The sequence below is a fragment of the Cyprinodon tularosa genome, unplaced genomic scaffold, assembly GCF_016077235.1.
Source record: "Cyprinodon tularosa strain WSP-4 unplaced genomic scaffold, ASM1607723v1 ctg311, whole genome shotgun sequence".
NCBI classification, from domain to species: Eukaryota; Metazoa; Chordata; class Actinopteri; order Cyprinodontiformes; family Cyprinodontidae; genus Cyprinodon; species Cyprinodon tularosa.
Window position 1 is genome coordinate 473,759 of NW_024039021.1, and position 18,914 is coordinate 492,672.

Here is an 18,914-nt window from a genome sequence, read left to right on the forward strand (position 1 = left end):
CAGTGACATAGAGGGAACAGAAAGTGAATAAAACAGCACCAGGAAACAAGCAGAATTAAAACTAGTGTTGCACCGCTGCCATTTTTTGGCCCCGATATCGATAACCGAAACCTGGCTGTGCAGTATCGGCCGATACCGATTCCATCTGTTTGAAATTGATGTGTGTGTGTATATGAAGAACTGCATACTACTTGGATGTAAAATAATGGTCATCATGGCTTTGTCAAGCTGCTGCCTACCTTTGTGGAGCAGGAAAAAGACTAATACAAAGTGATTCCAGTAGAACTTTTTATACCTGGAATGGGTGACAATAGTGAAATACATTTTTGGCTCTCAAAATGGTATCAGTGCCCTATTTGTTGGTACTTGACGATGCCAATACCACCATTTTAGTGCTGGATCGGGGCCCCCTTACACTGGTATCAGTATCGGTGCAACACTAGTTAAAAGTCTGCAAAACGTCACCAGAACAATCAAGTGGTTCAGGATGGTCTGAGTAGGCTATCAAGTGGTACTTTTATCAAAACAAATTTCTTTTTACAGCGATAAAACAAGTTAACCATTGTCCAGCAGCAGGGAATCAGTTTTTCTGTCAAATCTGGAAATAACTTCTAGGTGGTGTTATTTAATCCAGGTGTGATTGCCAGCATAACTCTCACATTGGGATTTTCATCTCCTACTGAAGGGCCAGATTTCCATGTTAGCAAGATCAAACAAAAAAGCAGTCAGAAAACAGTCCCCTACCTGCTTGTTTTACAGAAAAAAAAGCACATTGTGTTACTCTAAAGCCTCGGCATAAAAAAAAAATCACAAGCTACTGAGAAAAAAACGCCAGCAGTCCCCATTAGAGAGGCAGCAGGTGGAGATGTACCTCATGTTGCATCATTTTCATAACATGCTAAGAAAAATGCATTTTACAGAAAATTGTTTTGATGTTTTAGTCAGAAAAAGTCAAATCACTCTGATATTATAGAGCTATAGTCAGGTTTGATCACCTTCAGGGGAGAGATCCCTACAGTTTGACCAAAAAATTCTAACATGTAGTGGATCAATCAACCATAAATTAGCCTTTAACATTGTTTTGAGCTTTATGACATTTATGTCAGTTATTAAAATAAACAAGAACGTCTGGCTTTATATCAGGAACCAAATAAACATCAGGTGTCTTATTGGGTTTCTACAGATAAAACAGCATAAAACAGTTTTTAATTGAGCAGTTAAATAACTGCTTTTCATCATTGAATATAGATGTGTGTTTAGCATGCACTTGTATTCAGCCTCGATTAATCAGATATCCCCAAATAAAAGCCAAAGCCTCTTTTACCTCAGTTGTTTAGTAAAGAGTTTGTTATTGTTTATCATTCAATTTCATAGGTTTTAATTGATGCATTTTTGTGCATAAATATAAGTTGAAACGAACAAATCAGTGAAAAAGAATCCAATAACAGTATTAACGGGAAATCCATCTTACATTTATTGGAAGTCAAAGAAGCTGATTCTGAGCATTCTCATATTCTGAAAGATATAAAACGTGATGACAAAATATTTACCTCTAAGAAATGCATTAAAAACAAATACACATGATGATGATAATAAAACAGAAAAGTTTATCTTTTCGTCTGAATCCATTATTGGATTTACCAAAAACAAAATATTCAGGTTCAGTATCACTGATAATGTAAACCAGCTGTTTTTATTATTCATTTTCTAAACAGAATACCAGGGGGAATCTCATACTTCTTCAAATATTTTATTATTCCTTTGTAGCAGATTTATTAGCTGTTTGGTGTCATACTCTTTTACAGAATAGATCCAGATAATAGATCCAGCAAATTACTGATGTTTTTACTTGATTTTATACATAAAAATAATTTCTGTATAACATTTCAAAACCATCTTAAAAACATTCTGACGTATTTATCAGATCGGTTGAATTTGTTTCTCTCACTCAATCAACCCTAATGAGGTCATTCAATTGGATTCTTTTAGAAAAAATAAAATCAGGGGGAGATGGTGTTTTAAATTTTTATTCTCTTTTAAAGGACAAGATGCCTTTAATCATTCCACTTAAGACGCCAGGAGGGTTGTGCTGCTTTTTCTGTAGCTGCTTTCATGAGCTCCTCATTCTGGTCAGGCTGGGAAGTCAGAGAATCCTCCCTCAATGTGTGAGCTAAAGCTGGGAAAACAAAACAGTAACATTGTCTCTGTTTTAGTGTGAAGCTTACAGCTATAAATCTGTTTTTCTGTGAGTTGATGAAAACAACTAAACATTTTGAACTGAGCATTCTTCCCAAAACCTAAATAAATCTGCAACTATCTAAAAAAAACAAAAAAAAAAAACCCCACCTGTTTAACTGATTCTGAAAACAAATTGTTGGTCCACTCTATTAAGCCTGAAAATCAAAGCTACTCCAGACCTTTTGAATTCAAACAGCTTTGTGGATGGGAAGCAAAACAGCTTTAAACTTAAAAAAAAAAAAAAAAAAAAAAAAAAAAGTCCAGTGGATTGCTTTTTTTTTTTTTTGAATGAATATTATCTTGAAAAGTGAGCATCTTCACCAGCAAGACAGATGGAGATTCAGCCAATCACAGGACAGATACTCAGTAAATTACAGTATATTTACAGCCAAGCTTGAAAGTTTACACATCCTCCCATTAAAGGAAATGATAAATTCACACTAGTGATTCAAATAGTTAAAAAAAATTAAAAAAGTCATGATTAATAAAAAAATACTAAATTATAATTTAGTAAAATAAAATATAGATTTTGTTGAGAATGAATAATATATATATATATATATATATATATATATATATATATATATATATATATATATATATATATATATATATATATGTATTTCCTTCTTTTTTTTTCAAAATCATTGTCATGATTTCTGTTTTTATCATTTTTATTTCTTATTTCAATTAAAATGTTTAATAAATGGTAGCTGATTTTTTTTCTGACTTTATTGGAAGGGTATGTAAACTTTCAAGAACAACTGCAGGTGCCTAGATGGGGTGAAGTCAATGTGTCCGGTTTGCTATCATAGCTCTGATCATGGCTATTGCCATTAGGTTCCACTTGGTGACTGTGTTAGAGATTGCTTTGGGTTTAACAAAAAAAAAACAAAAAAAAAACAACAGCAATGACTACAGAGACAGAAAGGGAGGTGAGCAAACGAGAGGTGATGAGAATTAAAGAAAGATAGAGATAGAGATAGAGCAGTGGAGGGAGGGACAGGAGAAAAAAAAACACTAACCAGAATAACTTCTAGAAGTTTGCAACACACCAACAACGCAGAGGCTTTGTTGGCCTCTTTATGCAGAACCATCTCTCCGTTTTCAGAGAATGGTCAGATAAATAGAACATATCCAGTGAAGGGTTGGTGTTTGGATGAGATGTCAGATTTAAAAAATGGCCAAGTTGTTTAGATGAACAGTAAATTCTTTTGTTTTGTTTTTGTTTTTGCCTTCTGGTGAATACTTCATTAAAAAATCTATTATTTAATATAAATAGAACTACATCCTGGTTAAATGAAGGTTAAATAATTAAAACAAAATACCATGTTATATATAAAACACCACATCAATGTCAAACCTGTCAGCTAAGGACAGGAAACTGAATAATTAAAACAGGCTCAATAAAAGGAGAAAAATAACATTTCAGAAGAAATCTAGACACCATCAGGATGGACCATTAGTGTATCTAGCCCTCTTTTATAATGATCAAAATGTTTTTTGGTCTTTTTTTTACAAGCATATAATGTGACTATACCCCTTTTAGCACAATTTTAATATTAAAAATGTTTTTCATAAATATCCTTTAACAGATGCAGGCTGCTTCTCTTATTTAATTTCAAAAAACTATGTCTGCTATGCTCAGTGATTTTAATAGCCTTAGAATATATATTTAAAAATGCTCTAAATTTTTTTTTACTTTAAAAAATATTTTTTTCTATTTTGATAATTTTAGTGTCAAATTAGTTGCATTAGTGTCACATTATTAGTGACTTTCATACTTGTAATGTAAGGAGCAACATGGAGACACAGGGGACGGCTTGCTAAGAAAAACGTTCAGTAAACTACAGGAAAAATACAGAAAATATTCTAAATAGATTTTTTCAAACCAAAAAGAAAGCCAAAACATTAATAAGTATGGGGAAATTCCTGAGGACCAATGGTAAAAGTACTTGGCTATATTCTGCAAAGAAATCGAAAGAGAAGATCAACAAAAACTGAAGATAAAAAGTGGAGAAATGGAGAAAGGATAAACCTTCAGGAACAAGATAGCTTTAAATTCATGTATTCATGTTGGATATTTTATCTCTTTCGCAGACAAATTGTCTACATTCATCTTGTTTTGTTGAAGGGAAAATAAGAAGCTAGAATTTAGATCATCCTCAGTTTTCACATCACCCTATATGAGTCTGTTACGGTATTTATTTTATTCTGATTAACAATAAAAGGCAGACCATATAGCGAACTCACTTGGTATGCAGGTAATCTGCGGCGCCTCCCAGTGGCCTCCAGGCAGACACTGGATCACAGGATTCAGCTTCTGTATAAAACCCTCCTCACAGTAGTACCGAACCCTGCTGTTGGTCTCATAGCGCGAGCGCTTCTTCCCGTACACCAGAGCGTGTGGGACCCGAGGGGGCTCTCCACAGGATGCTGTGGGGAAAAGAAAGCTTTAGTAATAACCTTAAAGCAGCAGTGACACTTCCCCTTACAGAACCTTGTAAAAAAGGCACTACAAATTGTTGCTGTTAATAAAGATAATGATTGAATTTTATTAATCTCACACAGGAGAAATTCACCTCTGCATTTAACCCATCCCCCTGAGGAGCAGAGGGCTGCCATTGTGCGGGAGTGGGGCTTGAACTCAGAACCTCTGGGGTCAAGCGCAATGCCCTAACCACTAGGGTGCCACTACCACCATGGTGAAATGTAGGTCTGCCTGTCAAGTAAACCATTTCACTTGCTTTCATTCAGCCTCTTCCTGTTTTAAAGCAGGGCGCTAAAAATCAATCAGTTACAATATAAATAGCATAGTGGATGATTATTTTTTCCCCGGTGGATTATCAAAATAAGTGGTCTTCCTAATTGTCAGTCATTCTGATAATTGACAGCAACTTTTAAACAGAGCGTGCAAGAGGAGAAATGGGCTTGTGCACGCTCTCGTGCACGTTTAATAGACGTTCCCTCTCGGTAGCGGGAACAGGGTTATGCATGTGCATTTGTTTTATAAGTGGAAAATTCTCCACAATACCTTTAACAATAATAGAGGTTAGAACATATGGTATTTACAGCAATAACAGCTCTACACCAGTTTTTTCACCCTTGTTTTTAAGGTTTCCCCAGGAGTAAATGCCTTGCCCAAATTCTCTCTTCTGGGAGTCTTTTCCCAATCAGTTATCCTTAATTTACATTTTGGACAAAGGTTTTCATAGCTCTTTTTGATGGCTTCTCCGTATTATAAACCTTCAAAATTCAAAAATGTTCTATTATCACTAGGAGGTCATGTGTCTGTTAATGCGAGTCGCTTCACATTAGGCTTCTGTAAAGCTACACAATGTACCACGAAAACAGGGCTAAAATACTGCCACCAGGTTGATGGAAAGTTGCATATGTTGGTTTTTGACCAAAGAAAGCAAGGGGAGGGGACAGACTTCTCAATTTTTTCATAAACATTTATATGACTATTATCAGTTAGAGCTACTTTCAAATGAGACTCCAAACTGAAAAAGTTATCGTTAAGAGATAGGAACTCACAGACACCCTTCTTGCAGGTATAGGAGAGGTGGTAGTTGCATGGCACATCGCTCCATCGGCCGCCGTCATGCCACACCATCACCGCACAGTCCTCCCCAGACAGGAAGTAGCTGTCAGGTTGGTTTTTGTACCAGTTCTCATAGAGCTAAAAGCAGAGGAGGCAAAGGAAAATCCAGCTATTGGCTATTTGTTTTTTATACCCACCAACCCAAAATAATAAAAGTGCAAATAAAGAAGAAAAAATTGAGGAAAAGAAATGAAGATGTTCTGAAACACAAAGTCAAAGCATTAGGAGGAACTGCAGGAAAACTCACAAGCGGGTTTCCATCTGACCAGCGGAAGTCTCCTTCAATGGTTCTGTCATTTAGTCCAATCCACTGATACTCTCTGTATTTATCTAAATGTGTAAATGAACCAAATCACTCATTTTATCACATCACGTAATCAGTACACAGAATATTTATTTCCATATCTATGATGGGCTGGGGGTTGGCGCTGTTTGTTGCACTGTTGCCTTGCAGCAAAAAGGTCATGGGTTCGACCCAGGGTCCTTCTGCATGGACTTTACATGTTCCACTCGTGCATCGTGAGTTCTCTCTGGGTACTCCGGCTTCCTCCCTCAGTCCAAAAACATGACTGGTAGGTTAATTGGCCCCTCTAAATTGTCCTTAGGTGGGTGTGCATGGTTCTGTGTCTCTAGTCCTTCCACCTGTCCATGGTATACCTTGCCTTTCTCCCATGGACTGCAGGAGATAGCGCCATGATGCTGACAGATAAGTAGATTGTGAATGGATTTCTATGGCATTCTTTTTGGAGCAGTAAATTACAATAGAAATTATCCGTCTATTTGGTTAAAATGTTGTATGTAGGATAAAAAGGTCCTGAAAGGTATAAAGAAAACATGTTTCAGCAAAATCCATCAGTAATCAAGAACTTCAAGTGGACAAGACTTAAAGGAATAGTACACCCAAAACATGATTAGCCTTCATTTTCTACTCACCCCCATGCTGAACAACACTCTGGAGTACTTTTTTGATATCTCAAATGCATCTGGAGATCTGGGAGGCTTCTTGCTGTCTGCTGACATTCAAATAATGGAGGTCTATGGCGCCCGAGACAGAAAGGTCCATAAAAGTCCACAAAAAACGTGTCAATATTCCTCCATACTGCTCGTCCAATGTATTCCAAGTGTCCTGAGTGGGTAGCATCCAGAATTTACTCGAAACGAAGTCATTTAGAATGTTTTTAGAGCATAAACAGTAGTGTATAGGATTTCCTGAAAGCGCGCGCGTTCACGACGCTACGGAAGCCGGCAGACCAAACCAGATGAAAGTGCGCATTCTGAGGACTTCAGTGTTGAGGAAGAGCATGAGTTCTTTGCCGAGCTGAATGTGCACTTTCATCTGGTTTGGTCTGCCGCGGTTTCCGTAGCGTCGTGAGCTCGCAGGCGCGCGCTTTCAGGAAATCCTATACACTACTGTTTATGCTCTAAAAACATTCTAAATGACTTCGTTTCGAGTAAATTCTGGACGCTACCCACTCAGGACACTTGGAATACATTGGACGAGCAGTATGGAGGAATATTGACACGTTTTTTGTGGACTTTTATGGACCTTTCTGACTCGGGCGCCATAGACCTCCATTATTTGAATGTCAGCAGACAGCAAGAAGCCTCCCAGATCTCCAGATGCATTTGAGATATCAAAAAAGTACTCCAGAGTGTTGTTCAGCATGGGGGTGAGTAGAAAATGAAGGCTAATCATGTTTTGGGTGTACTATTCCTTTAAAGTCAGACCTTCAAAGAGTCATTATATAAATCTGATCCAAAGATGAGCCATGGCTTAATTTCAACACCTGATTGTAGGCATGACAGAAAACAGCAAACCATCCGAGTGAAGTCTTCAAATTTAAAAGCCCATATTTACTTTTCGTCTTCATTTCTTCTGTATCTGACCACAGTTTCCCTTTAAACAGTTTTATATGGTAACAGCCTGCAGATACAGATACATTCAAAATAAACCAATGACATCAGAAAGCTTTATAACGCTGACACTTTAGTTTCTGGTGGCAAGAAATCGACAGTGAGTTAACCTCCACTCTGACTATTCTTCTTCTTCTTCTATTGAGTTTTCTGGCAGTTTGCATCCTGTGTGCATTACCGCCATCAACTGGACGGAGATCACTCTGACTATTTGAAGGAATTTTGATTATTAAGGCTGAACTTCCTTCTTTTTCTGCAAACTAACAGAATTATGTCAACGTCTGACAGCTGTTAAAACCTCAACCAAAATATGAAGAATTCTTTGAATCTTCAGTTTTGGGTACAAGTTTCACTTTAGTCGAATGTAAAACTTAAAACGACTCTATACTACTATACTCTGCAGAAAACTATAGCGTCACATTTTCCAAACTTTCTGTTTCTTACTTCCTGTAAAACATTTTTTTTTTCTTGCTCAGGCTATTTTCTTTCTCTTTGGCTCAGAAACCAAATGGAAATTGTACAGAAACTTCTCCTGTAAGTGTCATTGTTTTGGTTCTGTTTAAGTTTTATCTTTGAGTTTTCACCGGTTTTATTTCCATTTTGTGTTATGCTATTTATTTTTTATTGTATTTGAGTTCTTAAGTATTTCTTGTTTCCCCTCTGGTGCCCTCTTGTGCCAGTCTCCTTTTTCCTAGCTCCCTTCTAGACTCCTCTGTCCACACCTGCTCCCAATCTGCTGATTAGCCTTGTCTTTGTTTCTCTCTCCCATATATGCACCTCCTGCTCACTCACTGTTGCTGGTTTGTCACCATTGTTGTGAGTATTCCTGGTTCTAAGTTTTTGTGGATTTTGTAGATTTATGTCGTTCGAGTTTTGGTCCTTTACCCGTTTTTGTTCTTAAATCTGCAAGTAACCACCTTCAGCTTCAGTGTCTGCATTTGAGTCCTGTCAAACATGACACCCAACTTGACACTAAGTCAGGTAATTAAAGCTGTCAGCTGTACATTAACTTCCATCATCAACCATGCCAAGTTGACCTCGTCTTACTTTTACTTTAATTTTATTCTTCGATACCTCCTCATACAGTAAGAGACTGCCATGTTTCTTGGTTTTCTAATTAGAAGATCTTGACCAAAACAAAGTTTATATTGAAGTTCCTTGAAGGTCAAATGCTGACCCAATGTCAGGATCTAGCAGAACAAGAGATGTTCTATAGGAGGAAAAAAAGACCAGTTTTAAAAGAAGAGATTTTTATATCTCACAAGTTTCCTAGTTAATTTAACACCTTATAAATTTTATTTTAAATACAGACAATCTTATGAGCATGATTCTGATTTGGATTAACTCATAAACTTTATCACAATTTTGCAAATTCATATCTAAAAATGTTAAATTTCTCCAAGAATGACTCCATTAAAGCTGCTAATGTACAAGTAAATCTAGCCGTGGTTGAAATGGGAGCCGTCGAATGTCCAGATAACCATCTCACCCCCCGCCAGACAAAATATCGACAAGCAGCACAAGTTCTAAGAAAAAAACGGATTCCATAAGTTGAAAGACATAAATTCCCTTCTTTGTCATGCCTGGACGTATTTTTTACCACTTCAGATCTTACAGGTGTCTGAAAATGAGGAATGTTGGGGAGCAAGATGCCTGGGCTGATATCTGCTGCAGAAGTTGAATGGAATGGAGCTTTTACTGGGATGTACATAAAAGCAGCTAAAAGTGATGGTTGGTTGGTACAATACTCAGTCTTTCACTCCAAGATAAAATTAATCTACAATGTTTTTAAATAGAGACATCTATAAAGGAAGTCCATTCTACTTTCATCTCTGCAACTCAACCCTTGCAAGGCAGAGTGGGGGTGCCGTATATAGTGGCAGGAGATGATGGGGTTTTGTTTGTATATTCCACGGGAGCAGGTAATTATTACCTCCGCAAAGGAAGTGATAGTTTTAGGAGTTTGTATGTTTTTCTGTCTCACTGTTTACAGGACAACTTGAAAAGTTATGAATGGATTTTAATCATTTTATCACAGGTGTTCCTTATAGCCCTAAAAGATTACATTTTGGTGATGATCCAGATCATAATCTGGATGCAGTTTTCAAATAAACCAGAAGGTGGCAGCAGTGCCTACTGACAGCTTTGGGCTCAAGAGGTCTGGAGGTATTATATTGAAGAAGAAAAAAGAGAAAAGGGAACTTTCTTGGTTTGTTAGCAGGATCGATTGAAAACTTGTGAGCAGATTGCAGATTGCATGGGGAATTTTTTTTTCAGAGGTGTGCCCTATGCCAAGGAACAATTTAATTTTGGTAATGATCCAGATCGTGAGAGTTTAAGCTATAGGTGTAAGTCACAATTTGGGGCAAACTTTGCTGTTTGGTGGAGGTCTGCTGTTCTAGTTTATTATTTCAGTTAACTTTTAGGTTTTGGCTAACTGACAAAAATGCTCCTGAAAATAAATCTAGAAGGCAAATGCAGAAAAAGAACCTAAATTACCATACATGACTGAATTTAGCTTCATCAATTTAAGGAGCTGTAAAGGAGACGATTGCTGTCCTCGGCAGTAACACTCAGCAGAAAGGGATTCGTATCTAATATATCGGCACCAGACTTTCAACAGAGAATAGTAACATACCAGGTGTAAGAATACATAAAACACATAAATAAATTAATGCATACATAAATACCAGGTGGTCTACTATGATAGTCTGGATTCACTGACTTTGTGGCTTCCATTTCCTCCTTGATCAGTTTTTCTCTGCATTTCTTCTTTCTCCCTCTCTAACATTTTCTCACCACTTATACTAACACCATTGTCTAATTTCTGCTCGTGTTCAGTTTTTGCACTTTCAGTATGCTCCTTGAACCTTCTGGTCTCTTTATCGTTCTTTTCCCCCCCTCAAATCTCACACTCTCTTCTTATTTCTTATTCCTTTTTTGCCAACAAAACTAGAGAATTCTCTACTTTTACATTTCCTTTTCATTTTAATCTGCAATGTGCAAACATCACAATTTGAAGAAATAAGCCAACTTATTAGGATAGTCTATCATGACATGAAACCAAAAAATATTAAACCCATTCATACAGGTCAAAGCGGCAGTTCTATCTAAAAATCTTCTTATGGTAGCAGCAAATGTATAATTTTACATAATTTAACCATGTTTATTATGGCATATATGCTTTTGTAAATAAATGTATTACTTGAAAGCTTGATTTTGAATAAACAAGTATTTTGATGAGATTCATCTTGGGTAAACAGTTTGTTTTGCAGACCACTGGTGATGATCTGCATTTTTATTTAAACCTCAACCAGTAATCTAAGCTTTCTATCAATCCTTCCACCCATTATCAATACCCATCCATCCATGCAGGTTGGCGATTTGGTAAGCCGTAGGTTACACTCTGGACATGTTGTCAGTTTATTACAGGGTAACATGGAGGCAAAAAGCACCAACAACCATGAACATACATCCTTACTGGAGAAGTCTGGATCCGATTTCATGTTGGAAATCTGTTCAATATCGAACAACAAAAGATTATCAGAATATATTGACCTAAATATATAAAAATCTCAGATAGAGGGAAAGTTAATGGAAAAACTCTGCTTCTATCTGCTTGTTTTAAGCTATTTAAACCACAGCTGGATGATAAATGGGTCAGTTATTCAGTCAGCCTATGGTTTAAAGCAGCCACCGGGCCGCAGACCGGTACCGGTCCGTCGGTCATTTGGAACCGGGCCGCACAGAAAAAAGTATATATATATATATATATATATATATATATATATATATATATATAAATAATTTATCGACGATCAGAGTCTGAGTGATGTTTTATTTTGAAAAATATAAATCCCATCTATAACATCCTATCTTTGTGAGGTGGGATTTTCTGTGGTTACAGCGACCAAAACAAAGCTACGGAGCAGACTGGACATCAGGAGCACACTTCGTCTGTCATTTTCTCCAAACTTGTTGTTTTATTTTTATGCTGTTATTTGTATTTGATATTTGATTTTATCATTTAATTGATTGTATAGAGAGTACCCAGAGAGAACCCATGCAAGGGGGAGAACATGAAAACTCATGCAAAACGACCCCAGGCTGGGAGTGGAACCCAGAACCTTCTTCAAAGACAGCAGTCCTGGTGTGCATCCCTCTTGATCAAACCTTTTTTTAAATATAACACTACAAAAAAAAAAATGAAACAATAGATTTATGCTGATATCATATTGGGTCAATATCAGGCAGTATTTAAAGCTGCGATATTGGAAATGACAAAGTTAAATCGGGTCACTTATATTGCTTCTTATCCTCACTTGCACCTCTCTCTAACTACACACGTCACCAGCAGACACATGCCACTTCCTCCACACGCTGCTGTCTGTGTGGTTGATAAGGACTGTTAAAGCAGATGTTAATTGAAATAAACCAATTGTCTTTCCCGCCTCACATGCAAGGGGCCTGTCCTGCCTTTCTGAAAGGAGTGCTGATGCTGCACTGGCAGAGTCCGCACCGACAGACAAAAAAATAAATAAATAAGACAGAGACGCAGGCCAGTGCCTTGGGAATACTCCCGATTCTCCCTATGGCCAGTATGCTCAGATGCATAGATTTAAAAAGGGGAATTCAATAATTTCTAAGTTCAGTGTTTAAATTTCAAACATTCAGACAAACTGCAGCGGTTTTTACTTCACTCTGGTTGCTCACACTGAGAGCAGATCACCCTGCACTTAGAGCTGAATGCATCCCAAATGTTACTTATGTTCAGCCAAATTTTACCATTGATGTGATCCTGCTCCTCAGGAGTCATGACAGAAAGAAGATGTCCGCCAAACATCCGACAGTGCTGCTCCGCGGTCTCCCAGCTTTGCCGCTTGCTGAAGTGACGATAACAGAAGCCCTGAAACTTCTCCCAGCCTGGTTCACACTCCCCCACATCTGAGGCAGGATGAACAGCAGAGGACAGCGACATCAATGAAAGGAGTTTACAGATATATAGTTGCATTTTATAAAGTACGGTCATATGTTTTCAGTTTTATGTCACCACACCGCTTTGACACAAGTCTCCTCCATAACCAGGCAAGCAAGCGCAGCTTATTGATTCACCATCGACACAAGTGCCTCCATTTAGACAAGGATTTTCCAGACAGGAGTCTGTAAACAGATAAAAAAATGAACAGATGATACCAAATTTTTTTGCATTTATATATAACATAGTTTTTTGCTTGTTTTTTTTAGTTGCAGTTGGTCAGGACCAGATTTAATAATGGATCCACTGGAATTTTATTTCGAGAATACTGGAATACTGCATTTGTTTAAAGATAATTTATGATTGCAGGGTGTAACTGCATACCAAAATCAATCAATTAAATTAAAGTCAAATTTCGATATGTTCTTTGTCCCCTTCAGTCCCGAATAAATATTTTTCATTTACTTTCAGTTAAACAAATTACATTTCTGAAATAAATTTGACTTCTTTATGTCTTTGTTTTTTTTTTTCAATTATTAAATTAGTATAAGCAGGCAATGCTGACGTTTAAAGAGTTTTAATTCCGTTTCATTGATGTTTATGTTCAGCTTAACGTCGTTTCAGCTAAATAACTAAGTTTAGTGTAGAGTGAGCTAACAGAAAGTTTATCGTTTAATAATTAACATTGTCATCATCCCAGTAGAAAGCTGCGTTTCTCACATAAACAGCATATCAGCTTGTGCATGTGCTTACAGACAGTTAGGGCTGAACTGGGTCATTATTATACATATTTCTCTTGTTTATACCTAATCATCTTTGATTTTTTTTTTATCCTTTCAGAGAGTCGATTGTTTTCCTATTTTCTTTCAATAGTAGAGCCCAGTTGATAATAAAGGGACATATATTTTCAGACTTCAAATCTAAATATCTAATAATTCTAAGAAAGTTTATTAGATGTTAATATGCTAATCTAACAAAATCTAGAAAATTTTAAATTTTAAACCAGGTTTTCTCAGAGTAAAACTACAAGTCTTTCTAGGCCCAAATGAAAAGTAATAGGTCCATTAAAGGGTGTGTGAATCTCTACAGGAGACGGTGTCCAGACACAGTGAATGATCAGACAGCTTTAGTTTCTGTACAGAGGAAATTAAGCATTGGAAGAAAAAAATTACAAACAGTAACTAAGCTGTTGAGGATGCAGCAGTTCTAATCCAATCTAGAATCCTGTCCTCAATAGATTTACACCTTATGTTTGTTTACTTTTTATTCTTAAACTCTTCATTCAAGTTCATACAAGGTTTTACATCTGTATGATTATTTTTGGATTTACATATACATTGTCTGAAAACATTGTTAAAAAAGGCCTTTCTTGGAAGACACCACCAGGTGGAGCTGTTGTATCAATTTCAGCCCCTTCTAGGAGGAACCATTATCTCTGAATTGATTTTTTTAACTCTATAATGCCAAATGTATCTTATTTTATACATACCGTTTCTGAAATGTTTTGCGCCTGACACCTTTTGCATAATTTAATGGTAAAAACTTTGCTCAAAATCCTATTGTACACAATCAGATATACCTGATAACAGCCAGTAGAAGACTACACAAAAAAATAATGTTGACTTATCGCATAGTAATAAATTATTAATATCAAAAATGTATTTCTGTTCTTTCTTTTTACATATTTTGTTAAAAGGGCAAATAAGGAATTCAAACTGGATCAGGCTTTAAAGGGTTAATATTATAAAGCTTTTAATTTGCCCCATTTAAAGTTTATATTCTTGGAATGTGTCTGTGATAAATTAGTAAATCTCTGATCCCAGTTTTAGAGGACAGTACCTGCTAAATATTTGACGTCAAATGACGTACCTTCTTGGCTTGCAGCGGGAACTTTGGCTGCAGGTAGAGCCGGACCCATGGCTGTCTCCTCCCTTTCATCTCCTTTAAAACCCTTAGGATCTAAAGTTGGAGTGGTGGCCATTGCATCCGTGTCAGCAGTAGGCGCTGGAGCTGAAGTGTGCTCTTCTTCAGGATGCCATGTGCAGATGTGAACTTGGGGCTCGGCTGTGGTGGGCTCTCCTCCACTTCCCTCTGATCCTTGATCCGCTGGTGGGATTCAAACACACACAAAGAAGTGAAAATCAAGATGTATCAATTCTTTAGAAAGAAAATGCTGATTCAAGCACTTTTAAACCTTTATCTAATTTCATTTGCAATCTGAGCCTTTTAGCCTCCATTCAATATTAACTGCAGTTAATTTTGTTAAAATGTACTTAATTAAATAAATTCATGTATTATATTTAGCCTTCTTATTTGCCTAATGTCAAAACTCTTATTCAGCTTACATAAAAAACACATAAAACTGTTATTATACAGTAGCTTTACAATCTAAAGGTGTGTAACATGTTTCTATCTAACATTAATTCTGCTACAAGTACTTGTAAATTCTTGCTCCTTGGCGATCTCATTGACGGGAGGCTCTGCGCTGTATTCCTGATCAGACCAAGACTCCTGGGCGGTCGGGGTTGAAGGCTCCTGCTCCCATCTGGGTGTGAGGCTCAGATGGGGAATCAGAGTGATCTTTATCTCTGGTATTGGAGGAGCATTGCTGGCATCCTCCCTGATATTTCCAGCAGTGGTGTGGTCCTCTGAGGGAGTTGGGTTTGTCATGACGAGTTGAGGATTCATCTGTGGGGTTCCTCCTGAGGAACCTTCATCCGATCTATCTTTGGGGTCCCCTTTCGTCTCAGTAACGTCCTCCGTTACAGTCGGGACGGTGTTGAGGAAGACCTCTGAGTTTTCCTCTAACATGTCGTGGTCGGTGTTACCCTGAATCTCCTCCAGAGGATCTACCTCAGGAAGAGCAGTTGGTTCTAGTCCTAACAGATTTGGGAACTCTGCAGGATGCATGTCTCCACTCTGCTGTGGTGAATCATCAGATTCTGTTGTGCTGTTTGTATTTTCATCACTGGTGTTCAGTTGCAGAGCTGCTTCTGTTGGCACACTGGAGGGCTCCTGGGTAAAGTTATAACCTAACAAGAGAGCAACATCAGAGAGATAATTTTCATGTCTGAATGAGATGTGGTGTGAGAACAGAACATTTTTTTGTCCCTTTTGTCATGACAACTCTGGTTTGTCTGCTTGACTAGAGCTATATTTAATTAAAATATTTTGAAAAGACATAGCACTCTTTTGAGAAAGAGCAAACCTGGCTAAATGTGAAAAATTGATTAATAAATCAAAAAGTATATTAGATACTGATATGGATGTTTAACTGTGAGAACCAGCAGGCATTAGGTAACAATTATATTAACTTTGTAACGATCTTGGTTCTGTTGTTTTTCTCTAAGTTTTCAGTTTCAAGTTTAGCCAGGTTTTTCCTTGTTTTCTAGTTTTATTGGTGTGTCTGGATTCATTTAAGTTGCTTAGGTTTTTCTGTCTGTCCTTTGTCGCCCTCTTGTGTTCTTTTCCCTTGGCTTCCTCATCAGCTCTAGTCACACCTGCTCCTTATCAGTTCATTAGTCCTACCTTTGTTCAGTCAGCCATAAATACACTCCCTCTGCAGTCCCGCTTTGCTGGTTGTTTTATCCATCCATTTTTAGGCACGCTTAATCCCAAGTGGGGTCACGAGGGGTGCTGGTGGTCATCTAAAGCTCTCTATGGAGTATGCTTGACTAGCCTCTCTATGGAGGGGCAGGGTACACCCTGGACAGGTCACCAGTTCATCGCAGGGCAAAAAGAGACAAACAACCATGCAAACACACTCACACCTAAGGAGAATTTAGATAAGCCAATTAACCTAACAGTCATGTTTTTAGACTGAAGCCAGAGTACCCAGAGAAAAACAATGCATGCTCAGGGAGAACATGCAAACTCCATGCAGAAAGAATCAAACCCGCAACCTTCTTGCTGCAAGGCAGCAGTGCTACCCACTGTGCCACTGAGCAGCCTTGTTTTTTTTTTATTTTACAATCTTGCCATAATTACTGCTCTAAATAGGTTACTCTGTCAGCTAATCTTCGCAGTTATCTCCTGATTTGCATTATTATTTTCCTTTCCTCTAATTGCCCTCGCTTTTTAAGTAGTGCTATTTTCCATATTTGTCATTTTAGGTGTACAGTTATTTAATCAAGTCTTTTCATTTTCATAAAAATTATTGATCTCTGCTTTAAACTTAATGAAACAGCTGAGCTTTTTTTTTTGACTGATGACGTAGCTTTTGAGGGATTTTACTTACTGAATTTTAAGAATCATATCAAATGGGCCTGGATACAAAAAATTGCAAGAAATTTATTTTAAAATGATGGTGAAAATTATGTATTATTATCTTATAATTTACAATGAGCTACAATTACTTTGCATTAGTCCATCAAAGAATGGAATGAAGTACAATGAATTTTGATATTTCAACGTGAGATGAAATGTCCATGTTAGTGGGGTATGAATACTTTTTCAAGCCAAAAACTTTCTCTTTTAGGTGAACTCCTGGAATTTACAGCTTACTCACCTGAGTCAAATGTAGGGACCAATTTAGAAGTGGACCAAGTCTCAGTTCCCATCAAACCAGAAGTCATAGAGTCCTCTGTTTCCTCCTCCAGACTATAAGAATTCCCCTCAGTGGAAACCTCTTCTGGACTCACAGTTGTGCTGCCAGCTGAAGATGGAGACAGATCGGAAACAGGAGCTTTCTCAGTTTGGGATGAAGTTGTAAAAGTTGGAATCTGTCCCTCAGTGTGAGTGGGATCTTCCTCTGGTGTTACTGACACAGCAGGTTCAATTACAGAGACACTTTTCCAAGGGACAACTGTTGTATAGTCCTCTTCTGGACCGGGCGGATCACTCCCCTCATGACCGGTTTTCTCCAAATCACCTTCAGATGTGACATTAACAGGTAACCAATCAACGCTCACTGTCTCAAAGGTATGATCCTCTATGGGTACGGAGCTTCCTGATGCTTTGGTGTAAGTTATTGGTGTGGTCAGGTTCTCATTGGTAACAAAGGTTACAGGAGATGCTTCGTGTTTTTTGTTTGGGTCTTCTTCGGGTGCTGGCTGATATGAATCAGGGTAGCTCTCGTTCTTTATCAGCTCCCAGCTCACACTGGTGGAGAATGTCTCCTCCAGATCAGATGGGGTCGTCAAATTATGAGAAGTAATTTCAGGGCCCGGTTGAACTGGATTTGTTGTTGGGGCATGGTGCATCTCTACTCTCTCCTCTGGTGTTTCTTCACTCAAGCTGGCATCTCCCTGAGTGGTTTGGAAAACAATGTCTTGGCCAATGTCCTCTGGCTCAGTGGCACGAACCTCTTGGGGGGATTCAGTATAAGGGCCATTTTCACCTGGAGAGTTTGAGATAACATCAGTTAAAAACCAAAACAGAACCAAAGTTCATCTTGCTAATCTAAAAAAGAACAAACCTGATCTCTTACTTTTAAAGCAGTAGACATAATGATGAGAGAGAAGATCAGGGAAGCCTGTCTGGTTGCTATAGCGATAGATGGTTTTCACGCCAGGTTCACCTCCTCCACAGCGCTCTGTGGGGATTACAATAGGGTACCGCACGCTCCCGTCTGCCAGCCATCCTGGACTGCAGTGGTCGAGTCCATCATTCCAGGCTCCGTAAAGCTGAGCCGTGGTGGCCAGCTCTGCGCCATGATTCATACAGTAGGCCTTGGCTTCCTGGAAGGTGAAGCTCTGGAGGGCGGGGCCAAGAAACACCTCACCTTTGAAATGGATGACACATCATGGCTTAATCTGGTGATGTTTTACAGACGTGTTAAGGCTGATTTATACTCAGAAACCAGGTCATCTGCGTGTGTTCCCCCCGACTCTTCCACAGACACTCTAGTGCACATCTCCAAAATTATAGGTGACCACAGACAGTGCCGCAGACAGGAGGCCTCTGATCGGTCAAATATACATTCGCTCTACATTATGCTTATTTCCTGTTTGGTACCTTACCGGCTCGTATTGTTCGTATAATCGCCATTGCGGAACACGTCTTTTGAAGTCTGCAGAGCTAGAAGAGCGAGGTGTACGAGAACGCTGGGGCCCTTTTTCCACCTGGATCCCAGCTCTTTTTTCCCCTGATGTCCCTCCATGGTCGCACAAACTTGCCCTTTGCGTTTTTCCACTAACTCACTGCCTCGGCTGTATCTAAACCCACAGCTAGTTCGTGATTGTC

General features: G+C 38.1%; 1 protein-coding gene across 2 annotated transcripts in view; it reads right to left on the minus strand.

The window, feature by feature from the left end:
• Positions 1 to 1,450: 1,450 nt before the first annotated feature.
• The window catches only part of bcan (brevican), a 36,279-nt gene continuing 18,815 nt past the window's right edge, over positions 1,451 to 18,914 (minus strand). The window contains exons 6-15 of one of the 2 annotated variants that reach the window (XM_038292403.1): positions 18,148 to 18,453; positions 17,239 to 18,069; positions 15,170 to 15,763; positions 14,601 to 14,837; positions 12,812 to 12,916; positions 12,542 to 12,700; positions 6,090 to 6,172; positions 5,776 to 5,920; positions 4,492 to 4,674; positions 1,451 to 2,176 (exon numbers count right to left, since the gene is read on the minus strand). In XM_038292403.1, the coding sequence (XP_038148331.1) occupies positions 2,055 to 2,176; positions 4,492 to 4,674; positions 5,776 to 5,920; positions 6,090 to 6,172; positions 12,542 to 12,700; positions 12,812 to 12,916; positions 14,601 to 14,837; positions 15,170 to 15,763; positions 17,239 to 18,069; positions 18,148 to 18,453 (2,765 nt within the window). In that variant the 3' untranslated portion in view covers positions 1,451 to 2,054. The remainder of the gene's footprint in view (positions 2,177 to 4,491; positions 4,675 to 5,775; positions 5,921 to 6,089; positions 6,173 to 12,541; positions 12,701 to 12,811; positions 12,917 to 14,600; positions 14,838 to 15,169; positions 15,764 to 17,238; positions 18,070 to 18,147; positions 18,454 to 18,914) is intronic. The other variant, XM_038292402.1, reaches the window with a different exon arrangement.